We start from the raw sequence: 20,466 nt of genomic DNA, 5'->3' as shown, positions 1-20,466 counted from the left end.
TATATATATATATATATATATATATATATATATATATATATATTTTGGGGGGATATATATATATACTTTTTTTGGGGGGGGAAATATATATATAATTTTTTTTTTCCTCCTCCCAGGTACCTATGGATTTGTCAGTCCTGAACAATCTTGGTCCAATCTCAGGGATTGAGATGATTCACAGCTGAGCTGTGGTTCCTGATTCTAGTTCATCTGACCCTTAGGATAAACACTTCAAGGCTCCACCCCATGGCCTTCAAGTCTGTCCCCACAATCCTAGAAGGCAGTCACAAGCACAACCCTGCCTTCTTTGGACTCAACGAGCACTCTGAATATCCCTGAGAGCATACATGGGGCTCCTTGCTTGGCCTCCATTGCATTCCATTCTGACTTTTTCAGTCCCGCCTTAGTTGTTTCACTGTGTTAGTAGTTTTTTAGTGTCTGTAATCAGATTAAACAAAGCAATTTGTTTCTAGCTCTTTTGGATGTTCTCATAAAAAGGATGGTCTGAATCATCCCACCAGCCATTACTAGAAGCCGTGAGCTTCTTTTACATGTGAGGAAAAGAAATTATTTGTTTAAGCCATTATTACACAATTTTTGGATACACACAGTCAAGCCAACTTCTAAATGATACAATTCACCGATAGACTCAAATTAAATACTTAAAGCCAGTTTGGCGTTGATGATGTCTTCAATATTATTTTCTTTTACACATTTTAGGTATGAGAAATATATATACTTTTATAAATTAAAAATACTGTCAGGGCATCCATCCCCTCCTTCTGCTCATATAAGTCTCATTTTATACTGGTTCCCATAGGCCAGATACTCCACAAATATCTCTGAAAGTCAACTAACACAACTTTATTCTTTAACTTAACCTATAACATGTTGAAAACATACCCTACAGTGAAGTTTCACAGTTTATATTCTATTTTCTAGTTTTTAAGCCTATTTCATTTTTATGTTTTAAGTCCATCCTCCCTAGAAAGTCGGTACCACTTAAAACTTATCTATTTATTTCTGAGTTTAAAAAGTGCTTACCATTTGAGACAGAATTCCCATTTTCAGTAGTGATAGCACTAGAGAGTGAATTAGATAACTGAATTCCATGGTTATTTGCATTTCTATCTTGGGTCTCTGATGCAATTTCTGAAGTACCAGGATCATCTCGGCTAGTTAGGTTCATGTTCGTTTCAAAACCTAAAATAAATTTTAGGAAAGATTATTGTTTTCTGATCAAATATTGAAAAAGAGCAATGCCACTTATCAAATAAAACATTAATTACATATTAAAAACATAATTATGATTAAAACATAATTGAAATGATGTTAGTAATAATATGTAATCAAATTTATGGCCTAAAAAATATTCATCAAATTTTGCCACAACATTGTTAAACACAATGGGAAATGCTAAGTGGAAAATGAATTTCATAATTTGTTATTTTCAAGCATATCTGTACAGAATTTTGATGTCATAGGTCAAATAACTTGTCATTATAGCACTGCCCATTAGACAAGGCTATTTCTTAAAAGAAGTGTGGAAATAAGTTCATGTTTCAGAAGTTTTCTGAATTATTAAATTAAGTAGAGCTGAGGCAATCTTACATTTTTGGAACAAAATAAGAAATATATTTCCAACATTATAAGTGTATTATTATTCATTTAGAAATACTAAACTTCAAAACCCTACTTCTATATTCTATACGCTAACAATATTACCTAAATATTTATTGCATGTTCCAAATTGAGCCCTCTAAGATATGCAAACACAGAAATCACTGTCCAAATTAGGCTGAACAGCCAAATAAAGATTTTTAAAAACTATGTGGCAATAATGAAGTAAAACATAACAAATGCTAGGGCTTGGAACAATGTCTGAGATAGATTTTTCCATAATGACTGAATTATCCTCAGGCAGGGTCCACGGAGGACAGAGGACACAAATCAAGCACAACTGTCATCATGGACTCAGGCTCAGCCCTCTCTACCTCTTCCCTTCCCCCCCCCAACCCTTAGTCAGGGTCCCTCTCTCACACTGGCCGGGGTACCTGGCATTGGCTCTTGCTTCCTCAAGGACTCAAAAAAGCTCCAACCTACTGGGGAATTTTTGTTCAAAGTCAGTATACACATGCTGCTTTTGCTGTTGTCTTGTCTGGTGGTACACAATAGATTCTGGCTGCCTTTAGTTAGGTCTTTCTGAAGTTTTAGGCTAACAAATTATTCAAAAGGGATAACAAGCACACTTTGCTGTATTATACTTTGCAAATGGTAAAACAGTGTATCTCCCATGATCCCAATAACCAGGATCTCAATAGGCAGAGAGGTTATCCCGGTTTTGTTGAAAAGGGAATTAAGGTCACCCAGTGTCATGCAGCTAGAAAGAGGCAGAATAGAACTTTATCTGTGTATTCTGATTATTGTTCAGTTTTTGTTTTTCACCAAAAGACAAATTAGACTATGTCATTTCCATGCTTAAAAGTCTTAAATGAATTGTTGTTGCCTAAATTCTCAGGAAGGAAGGAAGGAAGGGTCCAGGGGAGGGAAGGAGAGAGGAAACGAGGGAGGGAGGGAAGGCAGAAGGAAGCAGGCCAGCTGGCCCTCTAGAGCTTGTCTCCCAAGGCTGGGCTTGACGTCATCCTTTCAAACTCTTTCTCCTGGACATCCTCTCCCCTTGCCCTTGACACTTACACTCAAACAGCACTACAGGTCTATGGGCATTCTCCCAGATGCTCCATATTGACTCCTGTTTCAGTGCTTTGCTCTGTGCTTTCCCTCTGTCTGGAATGTACTCTCCTCTCATCAGCCCTGTCTCTTCCTACCCACCAGTGAGGATCTTGTCCAGGTCACCTGCAATGCAGAGACCGCTCATTTACAAGTAAAGGCTGTGCAGCACAGAAAGGAGTCCAGGCTTCCCAGACAGGAAGGTGTGCTAGGGTTTAGAGTAGGAAATGCTGGATAGACAGAATGAAGCCAAAATGGGCAGAGCTTTGAAAACCAAGCAGAAGAGTTTATATTTAAATGATCCGGTGAGCCACTGAGGCTCCTGGCTTCTTGCACTTAAAAAACAAGTGAACAGGCTTCGGTCAAGCCAGAGTGCATAAGAATATCAGGTCAGGTGATCTTAACCATCTTAGCTCTTGATAATGAGCAATTATCAAACAGGCTAGAACTGAGAGAATATCTATTCTAATTTGGTCAACTTTATTTTGCCTTTTTTTTTTAATCTTTGGCAAGTTAGTAAATCAGGTTTGGTTTCAAAGATATTTCACAACATATTCACCTACCTTTATTTCTCTTTAAACTGTTCTTTTTTACTCTTTAATTCAGTTGCTTATTGAATGCCTACTATGTGCCCAACACCAGGTGCTAGGATATACAATAATGAATACCACAGATAGCCAGCTAGAGCTTACTGCCCAGTTTGACAACAGACAGACAAGCAAATAAACAAACATAATTAAAAGTGGTAAACTCCCAGCTGGGTAGAAAAACTAATGGGCAGTGGGGGTGGGCAGCCAAAGTTTTCAGGCAATATGGGTTCAAGGAAACATCTCTACGAGGTCGCTTTTAGCTCAGAGAAAAGAAGTAGCTACGTGGAAAGACGACGTCTCCACATGTGTGAAGACCCCAAGCAGGGAAGAGCTCATCTTCTCCACAGACCAGACAGTAGGATCTTAATGAGGTGGGCAGGTGGGAGCAAAGGGCACATGAGAAAGGGAGCTGGGCATATGACCCAGGGCTGGGGAGGCTACCATGGGCAGGGCTGGAGGTTTAGTGTTCAGTGCAATGGGAGGTTACAACGAAAGGGTGGGAAGCAGGAGAACCTCCTTGGATAAACGGGGACAGCCCTCTTATGTCTGGTGATATAAGACTCAATCCTCTGAGACACTGGGCAGACTCTTGGTATGAATATTTGATGCTAGCTTTCCTCATAACTGATTCCTATCTCATAAACAATTGATATATTTAAATTATAGTGAAAACCTCCACTTTTGCTATTAAAGTTTAAAAAAAAATATTTTCATGTTTCCAATCAGCAGGTTAAATTGTAGCCAAGAAATGTTTTTAATATTTATGGTGGCCAAGACATGGAAACAACCAGTGCCCGTCCATAGATGCTTAAAGAAGATGTGGTATAGATACAAAATGGAATGCTGTTTTGCCATAAGAAAAGGTGAGATAGTGCCATTTGTGACAACATGGATGAATCTTGAGATTATTATGCTAATCAAATAAGTCAGACAGAAAAAGTAGAGAACCATATGATTTCACTGATATGTGGTATATAAAACTGAAAACAACGGAACAAGACAAACAAATGAAGAAACAAAAACTCAGACACAGACAATAGTTTAGTGGTTACCAGAGGGGAAGGGGGAGGTGAACGGTGGTAGATGAGGGTAGAAGGGATCAAATATATGGTGATGGAAGGAGAACTGACTCTGGGTGGTGAACACACCAGTGTGCTATATAGGTGATGTATTACAGAATTGTGCACCTGAAACCTATGTAACTTTACTAACAATTGTCATCCCGATAAACTTTAATTAAAAAAAAAATTGTCACAATAGTGCAGTCCTTACAATAACTAAAATGTTCTTTATATTTTTATATTAAAAGCATATGTTTACCCAAGGATGGCTCTGGGTTGAAGTAAGGGAATTAGTCCTTCTTAAGGTAAGATGTAAGAATGAATGGCCAACCTAATGATTACTATTCACATTGCTTTTAAAATAATTGCCATCTCCAGAGTGTTTATTTAATATGTGCGAATCCCCTGCTAGATGTGATACTTGATTTAGCTCTTGTTTTCCTCACAATTCTGAAGTTGTCACTATCACACCTATTTTCAAGATAAAGTCAGAGAGGCTTGGGGAGGTTAATCTACGTGCAAACATTTTACAATTAGTTAGTGTCGCTGATGGATTCAGACTAAGGCTTGCAGGGCTCCACTACTCACCCACACTCACTCCTGTGCTTGGCCCTTATGTAAAGTCTTTCTTCCTTATTTCATTTGCTTATGTCAAAGGAGAAGGCAGCTTCTTTTCTGGGGCTTTATCACCGATGCCTCAGGGATAATGAACTGGGAAATGTAGGCTGAAAAAATGTACACTAGCCACTGAAATAGGGTTGTGAAATCAATATAGGTGACTGCACTTCAGGATTATCCTTATTCATTTATATTAATTGGGGGGTTCTTGGCTTAACTAAATTCTGTGTCGGACTTTGCTTATAAACACCCGTACTCCAAGTTAAATCCAAACATTTGTCAGTGCCCCAACTTGTTAATTTCTTGACTCAGCCACAATAAGGGTCAAATGCAGAAACTCTCAATAATTGGATTTTGTTGTAAAGTGTCAGTTTAGCACGTGAATGAATGGTTTCAATGTCCCTTGTCAAAAGTGTGCCCATTGCTCTGTAGTTAAGCAATGAAGGAGTTACAGCAATGACAACTCCAGAGGATGTTGGCATGAAGTCCAAAAAAGCCTTAGTTATAAAAGTTCATTTATAAGATGCGTACTTTATGGAGAGTTTTCAAAGGAATAATACAGAGCAAACAAAGTCATCAAGTTCACTCGTGCCTCCAAGCAGTGGCCATCAGGGTTTTGAAGGTGAAGAAAAGTCGGTCACACCAAAAGGAAATATTTGAGATTCCTAAGGAATCTAAGCAAACAAGTAGAGAAGTGAGAACCATAAAATCTTGGATAACAATTTAAGATATGTCTGAGTCATTTTTATATCTCTGCATCTTGTGAAATCAGTGGTTTGTGTAGTTCAGTGGCATCCTTTGGTTGGGTGCATCGTAACACTGGTTGATCCGAATACCTGTAGTGGTTTCTTTTAGCCCACAAACAGGATTTTATGTGACCCCTGCCTCGTGTTGCTTTTATAGACATGGGAGAAATGAATCACACTGGGATCTGACTCAAAGATACGCTCTCGGTCTTTACATGAGGATATGATTATTAAACACATGTATGCAATGTAGGCACATTTAAGTAGAATTGTACTCTGGTGTGTGAGAGTTCTAGCAAATCTCTAGATGTGAATAGAAGAAAAAAGTCAGTTGGCCCATGTTAGTTTTTATATAACTAATATATCTTGCTGAGTGGGTAAGATTGTTTGAAACTGGTTTTTAATCGGAGGTGATATTGCCACGCCTCCACCCTCCTATCCCCCAGGGACATTTGGCAATGTCACGAGATGTTTCTTGTTGTTGTCACACTGGAAGAGGGAGATGCTACTGGCACCTAATGGGTAGACTACAAGGATGCTACAAAACACTCTACAAAGTACAGAACAGCTCCCCCCCCCCCCCCCCCGACCATGAAGAATTATCTGGCCTAGAATGTCAGTAGTGCTGAGGTTTAAAAAGACTCTTATAAAACCTAAGCCAGGTCACACCATTTCTCCACTCAAGTCTCTCCGCTGATTTCTTATTTTCTTCAGATTAAGATCCAAAGGTTTCCTGAGGCTGAGAGACCCTCCAGGACCTGACTCCCTGCTTCCAACTACCCCTCTTGCCACGTGCCACCCCTGCATCCCTCACTTAGCCTCTCATTCTCCCTGAGGGAGCACGGGGGTCTCTGCTCAAACCTCCCCTGAGCAAAAGGGCCTTCTAGACCACCTTCTAGAAAATAGCATCCTTCTGCCTGCCCCAGGTCAACTTCTGTTGCTACTCCATGCTTTAGATTTTGCACATAGTCCTTCTCACTGCATGACACATCCCATTTTAATTGTCTATTTGTTTTCTGTCTCCTCCCTCTGGAGTGTTGGTACCACGAGCTCAAAGGCAATGTTGGTGCCTAGAACAGTGCCTGTCCATAGCAGGTGCTCAATAAATGTTTGTTGAAAGAAAGAAGGGAAAAGGGATGAAAAACGAATGATTACAGCAACATTACTACAGAAGTTTCATGTTCTAAATGGAACTATATTTTTTGTAACTAAAACAGTTGACAAGTTTACTAAATGAAAAATTCATTTGAATGACTATGGAGAAATCACATATCACAGTAACAATGTCTCCCCATTCACATGAGATTATTGGAAACATATGAAAGGATTTCCACTGTTAATAATATACTTTGAGTTCTAATCTTTACTTATTTAAAATTACACAGTAAGCCAAATATCACTGTACATGAGGTGACAATTTTCTACTTATTCAAATTGCCAGAGCTATTTGCTTTCTACCTAAGAGTGTTGTGGAATAAAAGACTGATGGATATTTGAAATCTACTCCTGAACCCCAGTGTGGGGATTCATGTTTTCAGTACTGTCCTACCAATTTTCATTGATAAATATTTCATTATTTTTCTACCAATATGCAAGGTCCATGCATAGTTAGTATTTCAGAGTCTTGCTTTATAATCTCTAATGTCAGGAAATTACAATCGATTTGGTAAATGTTGGCCCTGGAATCTTGGTAGCTGGAGGTGGGCAGAGGCGGGCTGACTAGGAGTCCAGTGAATGGAGGTTCCAGACCCCATCCCCACTTGCAAGGGTCACTTCTGAAGCTTGAGAGGGAGTGGGGCAATGTATGAACAGTTAACATGTTCGTATTTCACAGCTTTTTCTCACAAGATTTCCATAGTAATGTAGCTGTAATGATTTTTTATCATTCATTCATTTTTCTCTTTCTTTCAACCAATATGTATTGAGCAGCTACTACATGCAAGCACTGTTCTAGGCACTGAACAGTAAGTAATTTGCTTTATTTTCTCATTTTAAATAAATGTTCCCTTTACTCCCTAAATTTTTGTCACCTTTATTCTTTTTCTTAAAGGAGTACCCCCTCCCCCCCAATTGCATAAGCTTGGGTATCTGGAAAGAAGGAGCCTGTCCCAGGCATGGAGGGGGCTAGCAGTACTCTATCTGATGAAATCCTTAACTCTGGGAGTTCACACTCACTGGGAGAAGAGTGGGTGTGAACTCACTGAAGAAGACCACAAGGCAGCATAGCCTCTGGCTCTCACTGATGCCATTTTTGATGGCCACTGTTGCTTTATGCAGGTCCTCAGGGCAATGCCCAGGTAGGAAAAGCCTAACTCCTCAATAGTTACAGAACTATTTTGCAAGTTTACCCTGAGATGGAAGGTGTGAATAAGTTCAAGAAAGGGGATGTGTGTAGGAGTGGAAACTGCAGGCAGGATTTTGTTGGGGAGAGCAGAGGTGAGATGAAGGCTAAGGGGAGGAACTTCTCTTGCAGAATGAATACAAAGATCCCACGGGGGAGGAGAGAAGCTTCTTAATGGGGAGAGAGGAGTATCCCTGAATAAGTTTGGGAAACATGGTGAGTACAATGAGCGACTGAGAGAAGTGCTCACTCCAAATCAATAGCAAGAAGAAACTGTGGCCAAGGGCACAGTGCTTGATCCATCTCTGGGAAACAGAAAGACTTCCTTGCGCTGTGGCCACTCTGGGGGATGTGTGAGAGCTGAACATAAAAGGGAAGGGTGGTGAGCCAGGAACCAACCACATTCTTTCTCCAAACTGGGAGAATTCTCCAAGGATTCAACAAGTATTTATTAAGTCCTACAGGGTCCAAACTTTATGCTAAGACTTAGCTGAAAGCTTTTAGAAATGTATATCTACAACAAAAGATCTCTCAAATAATTACATTCTAGAGGGGCAATAAGACGCAATAAATGATGGGAATTTGCGGTACAAACTGATGAGCGCAAGCAGAAAAAGCACAGAAGACTATGCATCGATCTTAGAGATTTAGGAATGAATAATCCAGAGTAATCACAGGATTCTCATCCTACTCAGTGGAGATAATGTTTACTGCTTTTTGCGTATGTGTGTTAAAGCCTCTAACACATAAAATGCCAACACGTGTGGGATGGACATCCAGAGTGCATTATAATGGGTGCCTTTCCTCAGGCTTCTGGGTGGTGACTTGACTCAAAAGATGAGTGCTGTCATGGTGCCTTCAATGCAAATGTTATGGCAGCAGAAGACCAGGGGCTAAAATGAAAGCTGTGCAAAATGCCCCAGGAACCCATGGGGGAGGGGCTGCGATGGCCAGATGGGGTGTGGGCAGGAGGAGAAAACACTGGATTTTGAAGCACGGACAGAAAGTGGGTAAGAAGAGGGAAAAGGTAGCAAAAAGTGGAAAGCAAGAGAGTCAGCCCTGAGTGTGCTCAAGAGAGAGAGGAGGCTGGCTCTGCCACAAGTCTGCCATAGGAAGTGGGGGCCATTGAGAACTTATGCGGCATCACGCAAGTGGGCTCCAGCGAGTATTTTGAGTAAGGGCATGACATGAAGAAGACTATTTTTAAAGTGTTAGTCATCTAGGAAAAAAGTGTACAGCTGGATTAGCTTCCAGGAGAGATTAAGAACAGAAAAGCAGTGAGAACTTAGACTCAGGCAGTGGCAGAAGGGACGGCGAGTCAGGGAGCGGGCCAAGGTAAAGATCCCTTTGAGATGAGGGGCTGGGAGGAAGTCAGGCACAGCGAGGTACCCGGAAGTGAGGGTGAGTTTGGGCTGTACACGCTGACTTTGAAGTGACAGCTTCATACCCAAGGGATAAACTTTGTGGCAATTATTTGAACAAGAGCATTTATTAGGATAGAAAAGAAAACGCCTAGGAGAGACTTAAGAATTTCTCGGTAGGGAGGATTTCTTCCAGGAAAAGTGACATTCCTATGAGTAAGGAGGCAGAAGGTGACGCACAAGTGATAGTGGATACAAACAGGCAGGTGCAGGCTTGAAGGGGGGAGCCCGTGGGGCAGGGTGGGGGTGGCAGAAGGGCTGTGCAAAGCTGAGGGAGGCTGACAGTACCAAATGCCATGGAAAGGTCAAGGGAAGTGAGGAAGAAATGAGCAATGCTATGCTTCTTGAAGATGAGAGCTCAAAAACATCATTTCTCCCCTAGTTCCCTTACCTTGAGATCATTTGAGAGTGTATTTTGGAAATGTGTAAGATAGGATCCAGGTCTCGGTAATGCAGGAGAAAAACAAACTATAGCTGTTTGACTGATTTAATACTGAGAGTGCTACGCAAGGCATAAAAAATGCGAAAATACATTTTAAACTCATTACTCATGCTGGCTATAATTCACTCTGCAACTCTATAGGAAAATTCCTCTTCAGCAAGGCTACTGCACGAAGGGAATGTGCTTGTTTTTTCCTATTTGGCATTTAAGGAAAAGTACAAATGCTGAGAGAGGTGGCTGGCATGGTCCTGCCACTTCTCAAGTTATCGTTTCTAAAATTTAGAAGTTACAGCCAGACTGTGCTTATAGATACATATAGATGATGTGTAATTAATTTGGATAGGGTCACTTAGACCCCAATCCAGCATCTAGTTTGTGTCAAACCAAATCGAGTTTGTGTCACAGGGAACAATGTCTTTTAAATCTCTGATATATCTAAAATCTTATGTTATTGCACCTGAGGAAGAAATACAGATAAGAAATTAGAAATCACTCAGTCTCCCGCGTTCTTCTATAACAAGCTTCTAGGAAGTGAATTAAACCTTTTTCTTATACCTGAAAGCATAACCCAAACATTTGGCATATTGGCTCAGAGAAAGACAAATGTCAAGTGTGAGGATTCACACAGGCACAGTGGGTGACCCGAAAGTCAAATAAGAAGAGGTTTCACACATGGGATTGGACAATGAGATACAAGATGTCCATAGAGGGGTGTATTATTAAGGGGGGTATGAGTATGCTTATGAAGGGTGAATTTTCTGTATGTTCTGTACAACACAAGTCAAACGGACCCTCAACCAGGTGAAGCCGACTTTATAATCCCTTTGCTAATAGTTGCAGAAACGTATCAAGAGAGGGTTTCAGTGTCTAAGAGTCATGCCGAACTGGGAACAGAATACTAGGTTGCCACATGTTCACTCTTGTGACACAGCAGCATCCCACAAATACAGTTATATTTCTATGAGGACTGGTTACTTAAGAAAGAGAAAAAAATATAGAACACTGTGGCAATTGGAAAGGATGGGGGCTAAGAAAACATAATTGCCCTATGTGCTACTGACCTTAAAAGGCTAGAGCTGGCCCACAGCAAGCCTTCTGACTTTTTAATAACCCTTTATAAAATCACCACTCTTTAGTAGATCAAAGTTCCTCTTGAACTTGTGTCTTAAGCATTCTTCGGTGGCAGAAAGCACCACAAACGTTTATCTTCTGGGTTAAGAGGGTGGAATGGAAATGCTTCCTTGACCTGTTACTCTTAGATCCTGCCGCCCGCGCGCCTGCCCAGTCTAAGGAGCGCGTTTATCTACAAAAGACCAGCTGAAGCAGGAAATTGAGTGATATCTTCAACAACATATATGTGGAGCAGGGGAAGAACGTATTGATAGTCAAGTTACAAAAATGACTGTCAGCGTAAATAAGGTTTTCAGGACCCAAAAATGCACAGGACATTCTGTGCCAAGTTTCTTTTAAATGTAACTAACTAGATCCTGTTGTGCTTGTCTACTCTGTCACTGCCATAATAGGGGGAAAATCCCATCCATTCCTTTCCCTTCCCTGCACTTGGGTAGCGTGCCTTTCCTATAATTAGCTGAATATGCGACACCTAAACAACAGGCTGGCCTGGCTCGGAGACCCATTCCTCATGTATAATTTCATAGGTCATGCAGTTATTTATATTGCTGTTATTTTTACATTTCCTAAATGCCAGGTAATGTAAATCCAGGCATCCCAGAATGCAGCTCCTGCGAAGCAGCACTGTTGGTCACGGCAGTGTAGGCTTTAGTTCAGTGAAATGGTTCCCCTTCACTTTGTCCAGAAAGCAAAGGTGGAGAAAAGAATATACCTGCTCTTTTCCTGAAAGCATTTGGTGTTGGGGACACCTACACGGTGTTCCATGGACGGGAAGCTAGTGAAGCCTATCACCTGAGAAAACCAACATGGGGTAGCCCCCATAACGCTCCTACTTCAGGCGTCCTCTCTTGGGCAAACAACCGATGCCCTGCAGCAAATCCCTTCAGAACAAAAGACTATTTCTATATTTATTTACTTTCATGAGAATTACATTGACTCAATTTTGTCTGGTACTTAACTACCTTTATGTATAGCTACTAAGAGAGCCCTTCTTGGGTTTGTAACAAAGTGCTTTAAGAATAACTACCCCAGTCCTTCAGGAAAATATTATCTATAGTTGCTCCATTTCAAGGATATCAGCCTGTGTGGTCCAGTCGTAACATGCCGTTCTGGTGCCTTCTAGCCATCCCTATCTCTGCCCCATAAACCTCAGCACAGCTAGAGATTGGGTTGAATCACTTGTGTGTCATACAAGACGGTAAAGCTCTCATTGTTAGCATTGATTTCACTGATATATAATTGCAGCAGGTCAGAGAGAACGTGCAAACTCAACAAAAGTTAAAACACACACACAAAATCCTTGTTCAGAACTAATTACAAAATTTACCCACCTAAAATATTTAATAGCCCAAGGACACAAGCCAGGACTCACTGGAACAGGTGGGAGCCATATGCCTTAAGCCTCTTGTTGTGTAAATAGTCAACTGAGAAGAAACCGGGGTCAGGACACCCAAGGTGGTAGGGTTGGCTTGTGACCCCGGAAGGCTCAGGACAGCAGTCATTTCCAACTGACACAAAGATATTTCAATATTGTAACAACAGTATGGTGGTAACCCTGCACATCTGTAGAAGAGCCCTTGCCCACATTGGTTGACTAGCAGCCAGTAGCTCTGAGGCCTTCCTTTAATAAATTAAAAATATGTATACTTACATTCTTGTCAAAATTCTCCTCAAGCCATTTGGACTGATTCTTTGCTAGCTCCTGTGTATCCTTTACTGTAGGTAGATGAGTTGGCGTTACTGATGTCTTGTGCCTCTAAATCATATGCCCATGGGACAGAATTACCCGAAGCCATTCAAGTGACACATCACAGAGTAGGTATCAGTTACTCTGAAAGGATGAGCAACTGGGGGCACTGCAGGGCAAGGCTAAACCTGGGTCTCAAATGGTTTCTCAATTCACCTAGTATGGCAGGAAGAAAGCGCCAATGGCTAGGCAAGTGGTGGGGTTTCCCTTCTCAGATGCCTCACAAATAATCATTTCTCATTAATCATTCCTAAAGTATATATGATTGCATGTGAATGAATCTAGAAAAATCCTTTCTACATACCCTGGGGTAGTAATTTCAGAACATAAGTTGATCATGTCATCATGCTGTTGTATTAATAACAGTGCAGGGTGGAGCACACACTGGTCTCTTACAGGAGGGAGGGGTCCTTCTGTACTGGCACTTTCTCTCCTGCTGTTTTAGTCTCATCTTTCTCCATCCCTCTACACAAATCCTACATTTTAGACCTGTGTTTCTATGGACATATATATGGGTTGGGAAATCAATTTAGTGGGTCACAGTAATCATTTAAAAAGGGAAGAGAGTAGAATGAATTGAATAAAAATGCAGCATTTCACAAGCATGAAGGGCAAGTAGTGTTTCGTGAAACCCAAATAATATCTTCAGCGTTTCTCTCTGCCAAGATGCATTGGGTTCCTCGCTTCCATGCTGTGAGCTGCTTATGAGCAAATCCCACACTTTGTTTTTAAAATCCATACAACTTAGTGCAATGCCAGGCACAAAATAGCTCCTCGATGCAGTTTTTTAAACAAATGAATAAATAAATAAAGCTTGCCCTTCTTACTTAATGATTTCTCCAAGCCTCTTTGAAAACTTGAGGTAAATAGAAAACAGCCGTACATTTTGCCTTACATTACCTCTGAGGTTTTAAGTCCTGAAATACTGCATGTTTGGGGCCATGTCATAGAATGTTTTTATCATCTGAAAAATAGGACATTGTTTTCTAAAACCATTACAGAGTGTTCCTAGGATGTGTTCAGTCCCCACAGCAATGGAAATGCTCTCTGATGAGCAGCTGGATCACATCACTGGGCTTTCTAATGGTCATCGGATTAAAGAGACATTTTTATGATCCCTCATCACCATACAGAAAGCATGGTGCCTCTGTCCTGTGACACTATCCTGGCCTCTATAAATTACACATGATTTCAAGTCTGAGTAAGTGAATGGAGGAGACCCCCCACATAGCTGCAACTACACCAGTGAAATTAATGCTAACAATTAGAGCTTTACTGTTTTGTATGACATGTAAGTGATTCAACTAAATCTCTAGTTGTGCTGAGGTTTATGTGGTGGACATAGGGGAAGGCTAGAAGACACTAGAACAGCATGTTATGACTGGAGCACAAGCTAATGTCCCACAAATGGAGCAACAGAATATACTTTTCTTAAGTGCTGTAATAGTTAATCTTAAAGCAATTTATCTATTAAAAATCTAAGAGAGGCTCTATTATTAGTTATATATAAAGGTAGTTAAATACCAAGAGACAAAATAGAGTTAATAAAATTCTCATGAAAATAAATACATACGTACATACATACATACATACATATATACTCTTTTGCTCTGTAGAGTCTGCTGGGCTTTGATTCATTACTTAAGAAAATGTGTGAACTGACAGAAGTGTTATGGGGGCTGTCCTACTTTAGTTATTTGTTCTCCTCTGTGCTCCCTCCATCCTTCTGTTAAAGCTGGCCTGGCCCCATCCAGCTGGTGATCTTGCCTGAGAACTGGAGATAATCAAGTGTAACTCCAACAGATGGATGTTGGCTTTAGGAAGTAATTTAATGGCTGCGGGCTTTGGTTTGCTTTTTGGAAATACCTGCATAGTGATAGATTTCACCCATTGCTTTGCTCAAGTCTTCTCTCTCACACTTACTTCTTCTTTATTATCCATCTCTCTACATCAAAGGAGAATAATAAAACCAAAATTCAAAAGATGGGTATTTGCCTGGGCAATACCCTCATGTATCCATTGTGTATATGTCAGTTCTTCCTTTCTTTAAAATGGACATTGCTTTTGGAAGAGTATGTTTGATTATGAGCCAGAGTTTTGAGTATGAGGAAGCTCTTTTGTAGGTTTTTCAGGGACTTGGGTAATGCATAAATTCTCAGGTATCATGCTAAGCGATTGTTCTATTGTAAATCTATGTAATCTCGGATTGAGCTCTTGCCTGCCACTGTTTGGACCCTGCATATTTCTGGACCTAGTCATCTATGTGGGGAGCAAAATGAATGAGATTGTTGTTTATTGTCTTATTACAATTAACATGTACTATTAAGTTGCAACCGGCCAGTAATTATAAAGGTACATTGCAGATTTCAAGGAGAAACCAGAAACAGAGAGCAGTAAAAACCAGAGTAGAAAAAAGACCCAAGAGGCTTGGCACACAGTGATGCTAGGTGACTGTTGTTGACTTGTGGAATGGCGCACTCAGCAAAATGATAATGAATATAGCTAGCTCTCAGGTGGTACAAAATTTTCTAGGCTAATCTGAGGATTAATCATACAAATGATTCAAGGCAGCATAAAGGACCTAAATGCTGGTAGGTAATTAAGAAATAGGTTTTTCTTTTTCAATACTCTAAAGAAGAGAGAGAACATGGCACGAGTCCAGCCCATTTTTAGGAAAACATTCCGCACACCATGTCGCTTCTAAGCATTTCTTCACAAAAGGAAGAAAACCCCAGGATATTGTATTATGTGGCAATAATGAGATGCAGATAGTCAGGAAGGTCTTTATTAAATTGCTTAAGGAGAGCTGCTGAGTGGCTTAGAGGATAAAGCACTGGGTTTCTCTTTGGAGCCTCCAGTGGGAGTTTAATTCACAATCCAGTATAGAGACCTACAATACACAATAGCTGCTAGCTTTAACAGGTTGATAGTATGAAAAATATTTACTGGTTATGAAAGATAATCCATTTTTGAAAAGACTTGTCTTTTTGTTTTTTGAGTTCCAGGTACAATAGATTCTTCTCCCGCTGACAATGCATTATAGAACATCTCAGTTGTGATGGCCTCTTTGCAGCGTTTGGCTCATCTCAAAAATGATGAACTATTTATGCAAGATACATATCTCTGGTATGACTGGCATGCTAGAGGCTGTAGATTCACAGCCAATATGTTAAGGTAATTTCCCGAGATAATTCATACTATTTGAAGGGTAACTTTTTGATTAGGTTGATCTATATATTTAATTGTCACTACTCTCTGCTTGGTTTTGCTCCTGGGTTTCAAAGAATAATGAAGCAGCATGGCCTCGTAGAAGAACCATGGTCATGAGACCCATGAGTTTAATATTTGAGGGGCCCTGAGTATGCACCTGACACTAGTTTTTTATTCAGTCATGTTTCTAACTTTGCCATCATCTATATCGCTCTTTCTATATTCACATAATTTAGAAAATAATGAATTTCTACTTTTTTTCTTTTTTTGAAAGTTATTGTAGAGACAGATGATGAGAGGTTTTTTGAGTGTGTGTCTCTCTCCTGCCCCGATTATGTAGCTGCTGAAAATCACTGCTGACAATCCATGCAATTCCTAGCATGGCCCCTGGTACCAGGTGAGGGAGCACCACACCTTTTACTTTCTGGCTGGTCCTGAGCAGGCCTCTGATGCCCCACCAATAAGACTAAAGCTCACATCCTATGGAGTTAAATGCCTTCCTTTTAAAAAGGAAAGATGAGCACTTTACAAGTGAATGCAACTTTAGTGTGTGCTTGTATATCAATAATTAGAAACTCAGTTTTCAAGCAAAGCCTTATAGAGGCCAAAAAACAACCGTTTAGAAAGTGAAGAATTACCTGTGTGCCATGGGTCCCTGGCGTTAGAAAGGACACTTTGTGGGACACGGGATTAGAAAGAGTTTTGTAGAAAAGTGAGGACAAGAAGAGGGATAGGTGGAGTGGTACAAAAGGAATATCCTCTTAGCTTCAAAGCTACACACAGATGTCCCTCAGGAACATTTACAAGGAGGGGGGGGAGTTTCATCCCATATCTTTTCCTGGTAATGAGTTTATGTTTAACTTCAGAAGGGAATTCCTTTCTGAAACAGAGACTTGGTATCATTTAAAATTTTTAATTGTGCTTGGAGACTGAGAATGGCATCATAGAAAGAATCCAGGGTTTGGGAGACAGGAGACACGTTTGATCCCTGACTCTGAGCTCCATTAGTTTCTGTGATTATGGGAAAATCACTTAATCCCTCAAAGTCTCAGATTGCTCATTAGTAAAAGGGGATGCTAACACCTGCTTCACTCGCCCCAGAGGCAAGGATCGGGGGAGGAAAGAGATGTCAACATGCTTGGCCAACAGGAAAGGGCCACTTACAAATATTAGCTATTATTATTATGAATAGAATACCATTAACAAATGTTCCATAGCATTTGTGAGTATTTTCCATTACATGAGGTCACGTGCATTCTAGATATTGCCATTATCATCGTGTTTAATTTTCCTCCCGTGGTTCTTTGCACTCTTCATAGAAGAGATCCTAAGAGTTAATGCTGAATTCCCACGTGAGGAAGAGAAACAAATGGCGATAATTCAGGGCCTTGTCACAGAGCTTCCAGGTGGAAAGCTTATCCTGTTGTGATGCCATGCAAGGCAAGTAGTACCTTCTCGTTTCTCTCTTTTTTTCTCAACATTCACAGCTGTATCCTAAAAGGGCCATGTACTCTAAACATGCACGTCTCACCACACTTGGACTCTTGGCTGCCACACCTGTTCTACTTCTGCACCCAGAGACCTCCATCCACTTGTCACCATCATCCATTACTCTTTCTGTTCACAGGTCAGCTCAGTGGAAGCTCTTCTCGACTCTCTCAGGCAGTAACTCACTCCTTTTCTTGGTCTCTAAGAATACCATGTGTGCACATCTGCTGGGGTTCATGGGCCGCCTGGAGCTCAGTTCTAGACCCACTAATGGTTTATGATGCCTAGGCTAAAGTCTCTCTCTCTCCTCCATTAGAATTTCACTCATTGAAATTGGGTGGACACATCTGTCTCCTACACTGTTTGTGAAAGGGCCTGCTTTCTTTCTTTAGTTTTTGGATTCCCAGCAGCAAGCCTTATATTTACATTAAGTAAATGCCGATTGGGTGACTATATGGAATTAGCTCTACAAGTTAATGCAAGTCCAGTTTCAGGGCCCTGGTTGCACAATTTCCCTGTGTGAATTCTTGGGCATTTATAGGGAGAAGGTGCTATAAATTATGAGGAAAATATCACAAACATTCAAAGCACAAGCATTCAAAATCAAAAACACATTAAAAATGTCCAATTAGAAGATAAAGAGCTCTATGCTCTTAACATAGGTAAATTTGGCTACCAATCAATTTATTAAAATTGAAAGTGCATTTCTAAGTGGAGATGAACTAAGTATTATTTCTACTGGACATTTGGGGAATTAGGATAGCCGCAAGTCCCAAACACAAATACTTTGTTACTGCAGAGGGACCAAGAACTTGGTGGAAATATCCTTTTCTCACAGAGAAATATATTCTTCTTATGTGAAAGCTCTGGCTCATCGGCATGGCGAGGGAAGAAACTTGACACAGCTCATCCTTACCCAATATCCAGTTAATGATAAATGGAGAACTACAATAGCTACTCTGGGGAGAGGGGTGTTAAGCTCATCTTCCCAAAGGGCTTACTGGTTTGGAAAATGAGGGGAATTTGGTGTTGATTCAAAATGGTTCTAGAATGCAGAGGAATGCTTTACTTTCACAGGAGGGAGACTTTATGTAAGGCAGGAATGCAGACAGCAACACATCAGTAAACTATGTGCTTGTTCTGTCCACGCCCTTTGAAATTTTCATCAAGCCTCAGGCCACACCCCCTTCCCCCCCCTCCCCAAATAAATCACCATAGAGAGAAAGTTTACAGGGAGTGAGAAAGATTAACAGCTCTGCACAGGATAAAGTGCATTGAGAACCTGTGTAAAGGTAAGAAGCCTATGGGATGTTAAGGTCTGCGTCCCATTATGGGATGGCGAGATATGCATAAAGCAGACTAATTTTTTATTCTGCCATCTCATGTATCAGAGATTAAATGAAGATAGTGTAGAAACTTCTGTTTTAAACACAAGGAGCAGAGACTGGCAATTTACAAACACTATCCTTGAACACGTCACAGATTACTGCCAATAATTCCATAATATTTCAGTGATTTTGAAGCATCCTTCTTTCTACTCAACAATGTATAAGTAATTGCACTTAATTTGGCATAGAAACATCTAACCCTCACAAAAATGTTGATTTGAGATATAATCGTATGTGTTTTGGAGCACTGATCTTTTATATCTACTTCTATTTGGATGTAATAGTTCGACCTCCACACCTTTTTTTCTTAATAGAAGGGGTTGTCTGCACCAGCTGCCCATGTGAGGGGCTGTCTCCAAGCCTATGTGGAACATCTTACAAGCCAGTGTTTTTTTGGGGGAAAGCTAACCACTGAGAATTATTTTGTTTATTTCATGAAAAATGATGCCATGGCTTCCAGAGGCAGGCTTCTGTCCTGAGCAGCAGTCCCATGTCTGTGAAGGCTGAAATGGATCAACTGGTGTGAACTAATTAAAGTGACTTAATAATAAATCTTTGATTTTTTTTCTGAAGGACTTCTATAATAAAATATTTATAAGTATTTATTAATAAATTGATTTGACTCTGGGATGTACTTTAAAATAATCTAATGGTGGAGGAGGGAACTGGGTGGGAGAAGAGATGAAATGGGATTGGTCACAAAGAAAGTTCATTAATCTATTCTCTCTACTTTTGTATATATTTGAAATTTTCCATAGGGCTACCTTTAAAACAAATTCCTTTTTAAACGAATGGCCCTACAGAATAAAAATATCATATTGTAAAAATTCATTTATATAACACTCTCACTTAAAATCTCAAAACATTCTTAATCAATGTGTTTATTTGATAAAATAAAAGATTTGAAATGAATAGTTATTTCCATTTGGCTTAAGTGATTCTTAAGTAAAAATGCCAAAGGGCTAAATCTGTCAAATGTATTTACACGTCAAAGTGGTTTTTTTTAAAGTAGGTTTTTCATTAAGTGCTTAATAACCACCTATTATATGCAAATAAATATTGTACATTATTTTTGTTGACATCGTTTATAACTACTTATTTATATCTTATAAATTTAAGAATGCATAGTATCAGAAAATAATGAAACAATTAAAGAACATTCTGCAAATCAGACTTTTCCTCAGTTCAGCCTGGCTCTCCTTCATGTCTCCAGATTTCTGAGGTGTACTAAATTTTTGTCAGTGTTTTATTATTTTGATCATTTTCAGTAAGTGGAGAATAACATACTCATTTTATTTTTTGTTCTAGATAAACTCAACCAAACACTGCAATGCCATTTGGAGCAATGGAGCACCCTAGTGGCCTAAACAAGCCAATGAATCTCCCTCTTCACTTGAATTAGGTCTCATAAAGGCAAATAGAAATAATTAGCATAATGATATTAGCCATATTATAGATGTAAAACATTTTGTGAATGAATGAAATAATTGCATCTAGAAAGGCATAGACAATTAAACATTTAGTCATTCTTAATTTTAAGGGCCAAGTCGTCCCCA

At 40.0% G+C, this 20,466-nt stretch overlaps 1 protein-coding gene across 1 annotated transcript in view; it reads right to left on the bottom strand.

Annotated features, from left to right (window-relative positions):
• The window catches only part of LOC109383909 (unconventional myosin-XVI-like), a gene marked incomplete at its 5' end in the record, with an annotated part of 103,610 nt that overhangs the window by 40,697 nt on the left and 42,447 nt on the right, over positions 1–20,466 (bottom strand). The window contains one exon of the mRNA XM_019644752.1: positions 1,045–1,203. Within this exon, the coding sequence (XP_019500297.1) occupies positions 1,045–1,203 (159 nt within the window). The remainder of the gene's footprint in view (positions 1–1,044; positions 1,204–20,466) is intronic.

Source organism: Hipposideros armiger, unplaced genomic scaffold (assembly GCF_001890085.2).
Source record: "Hipposideros armiger isolate ML-2016 unplaced genomic scaffold, ASM189008v1 scaffold_91, whole genome shotgun sequence".
In the NCBI taxonomy this organism is placed as follows: Eukaryota; Metazoa; Chordata; class Mammalia; order Chiroptera; family Hipposideridae; genus Hipposideros; species Hipposideros armiger.
This window is presented reverse-complemented; position numbering and strand designations above follow the sequence as displayed.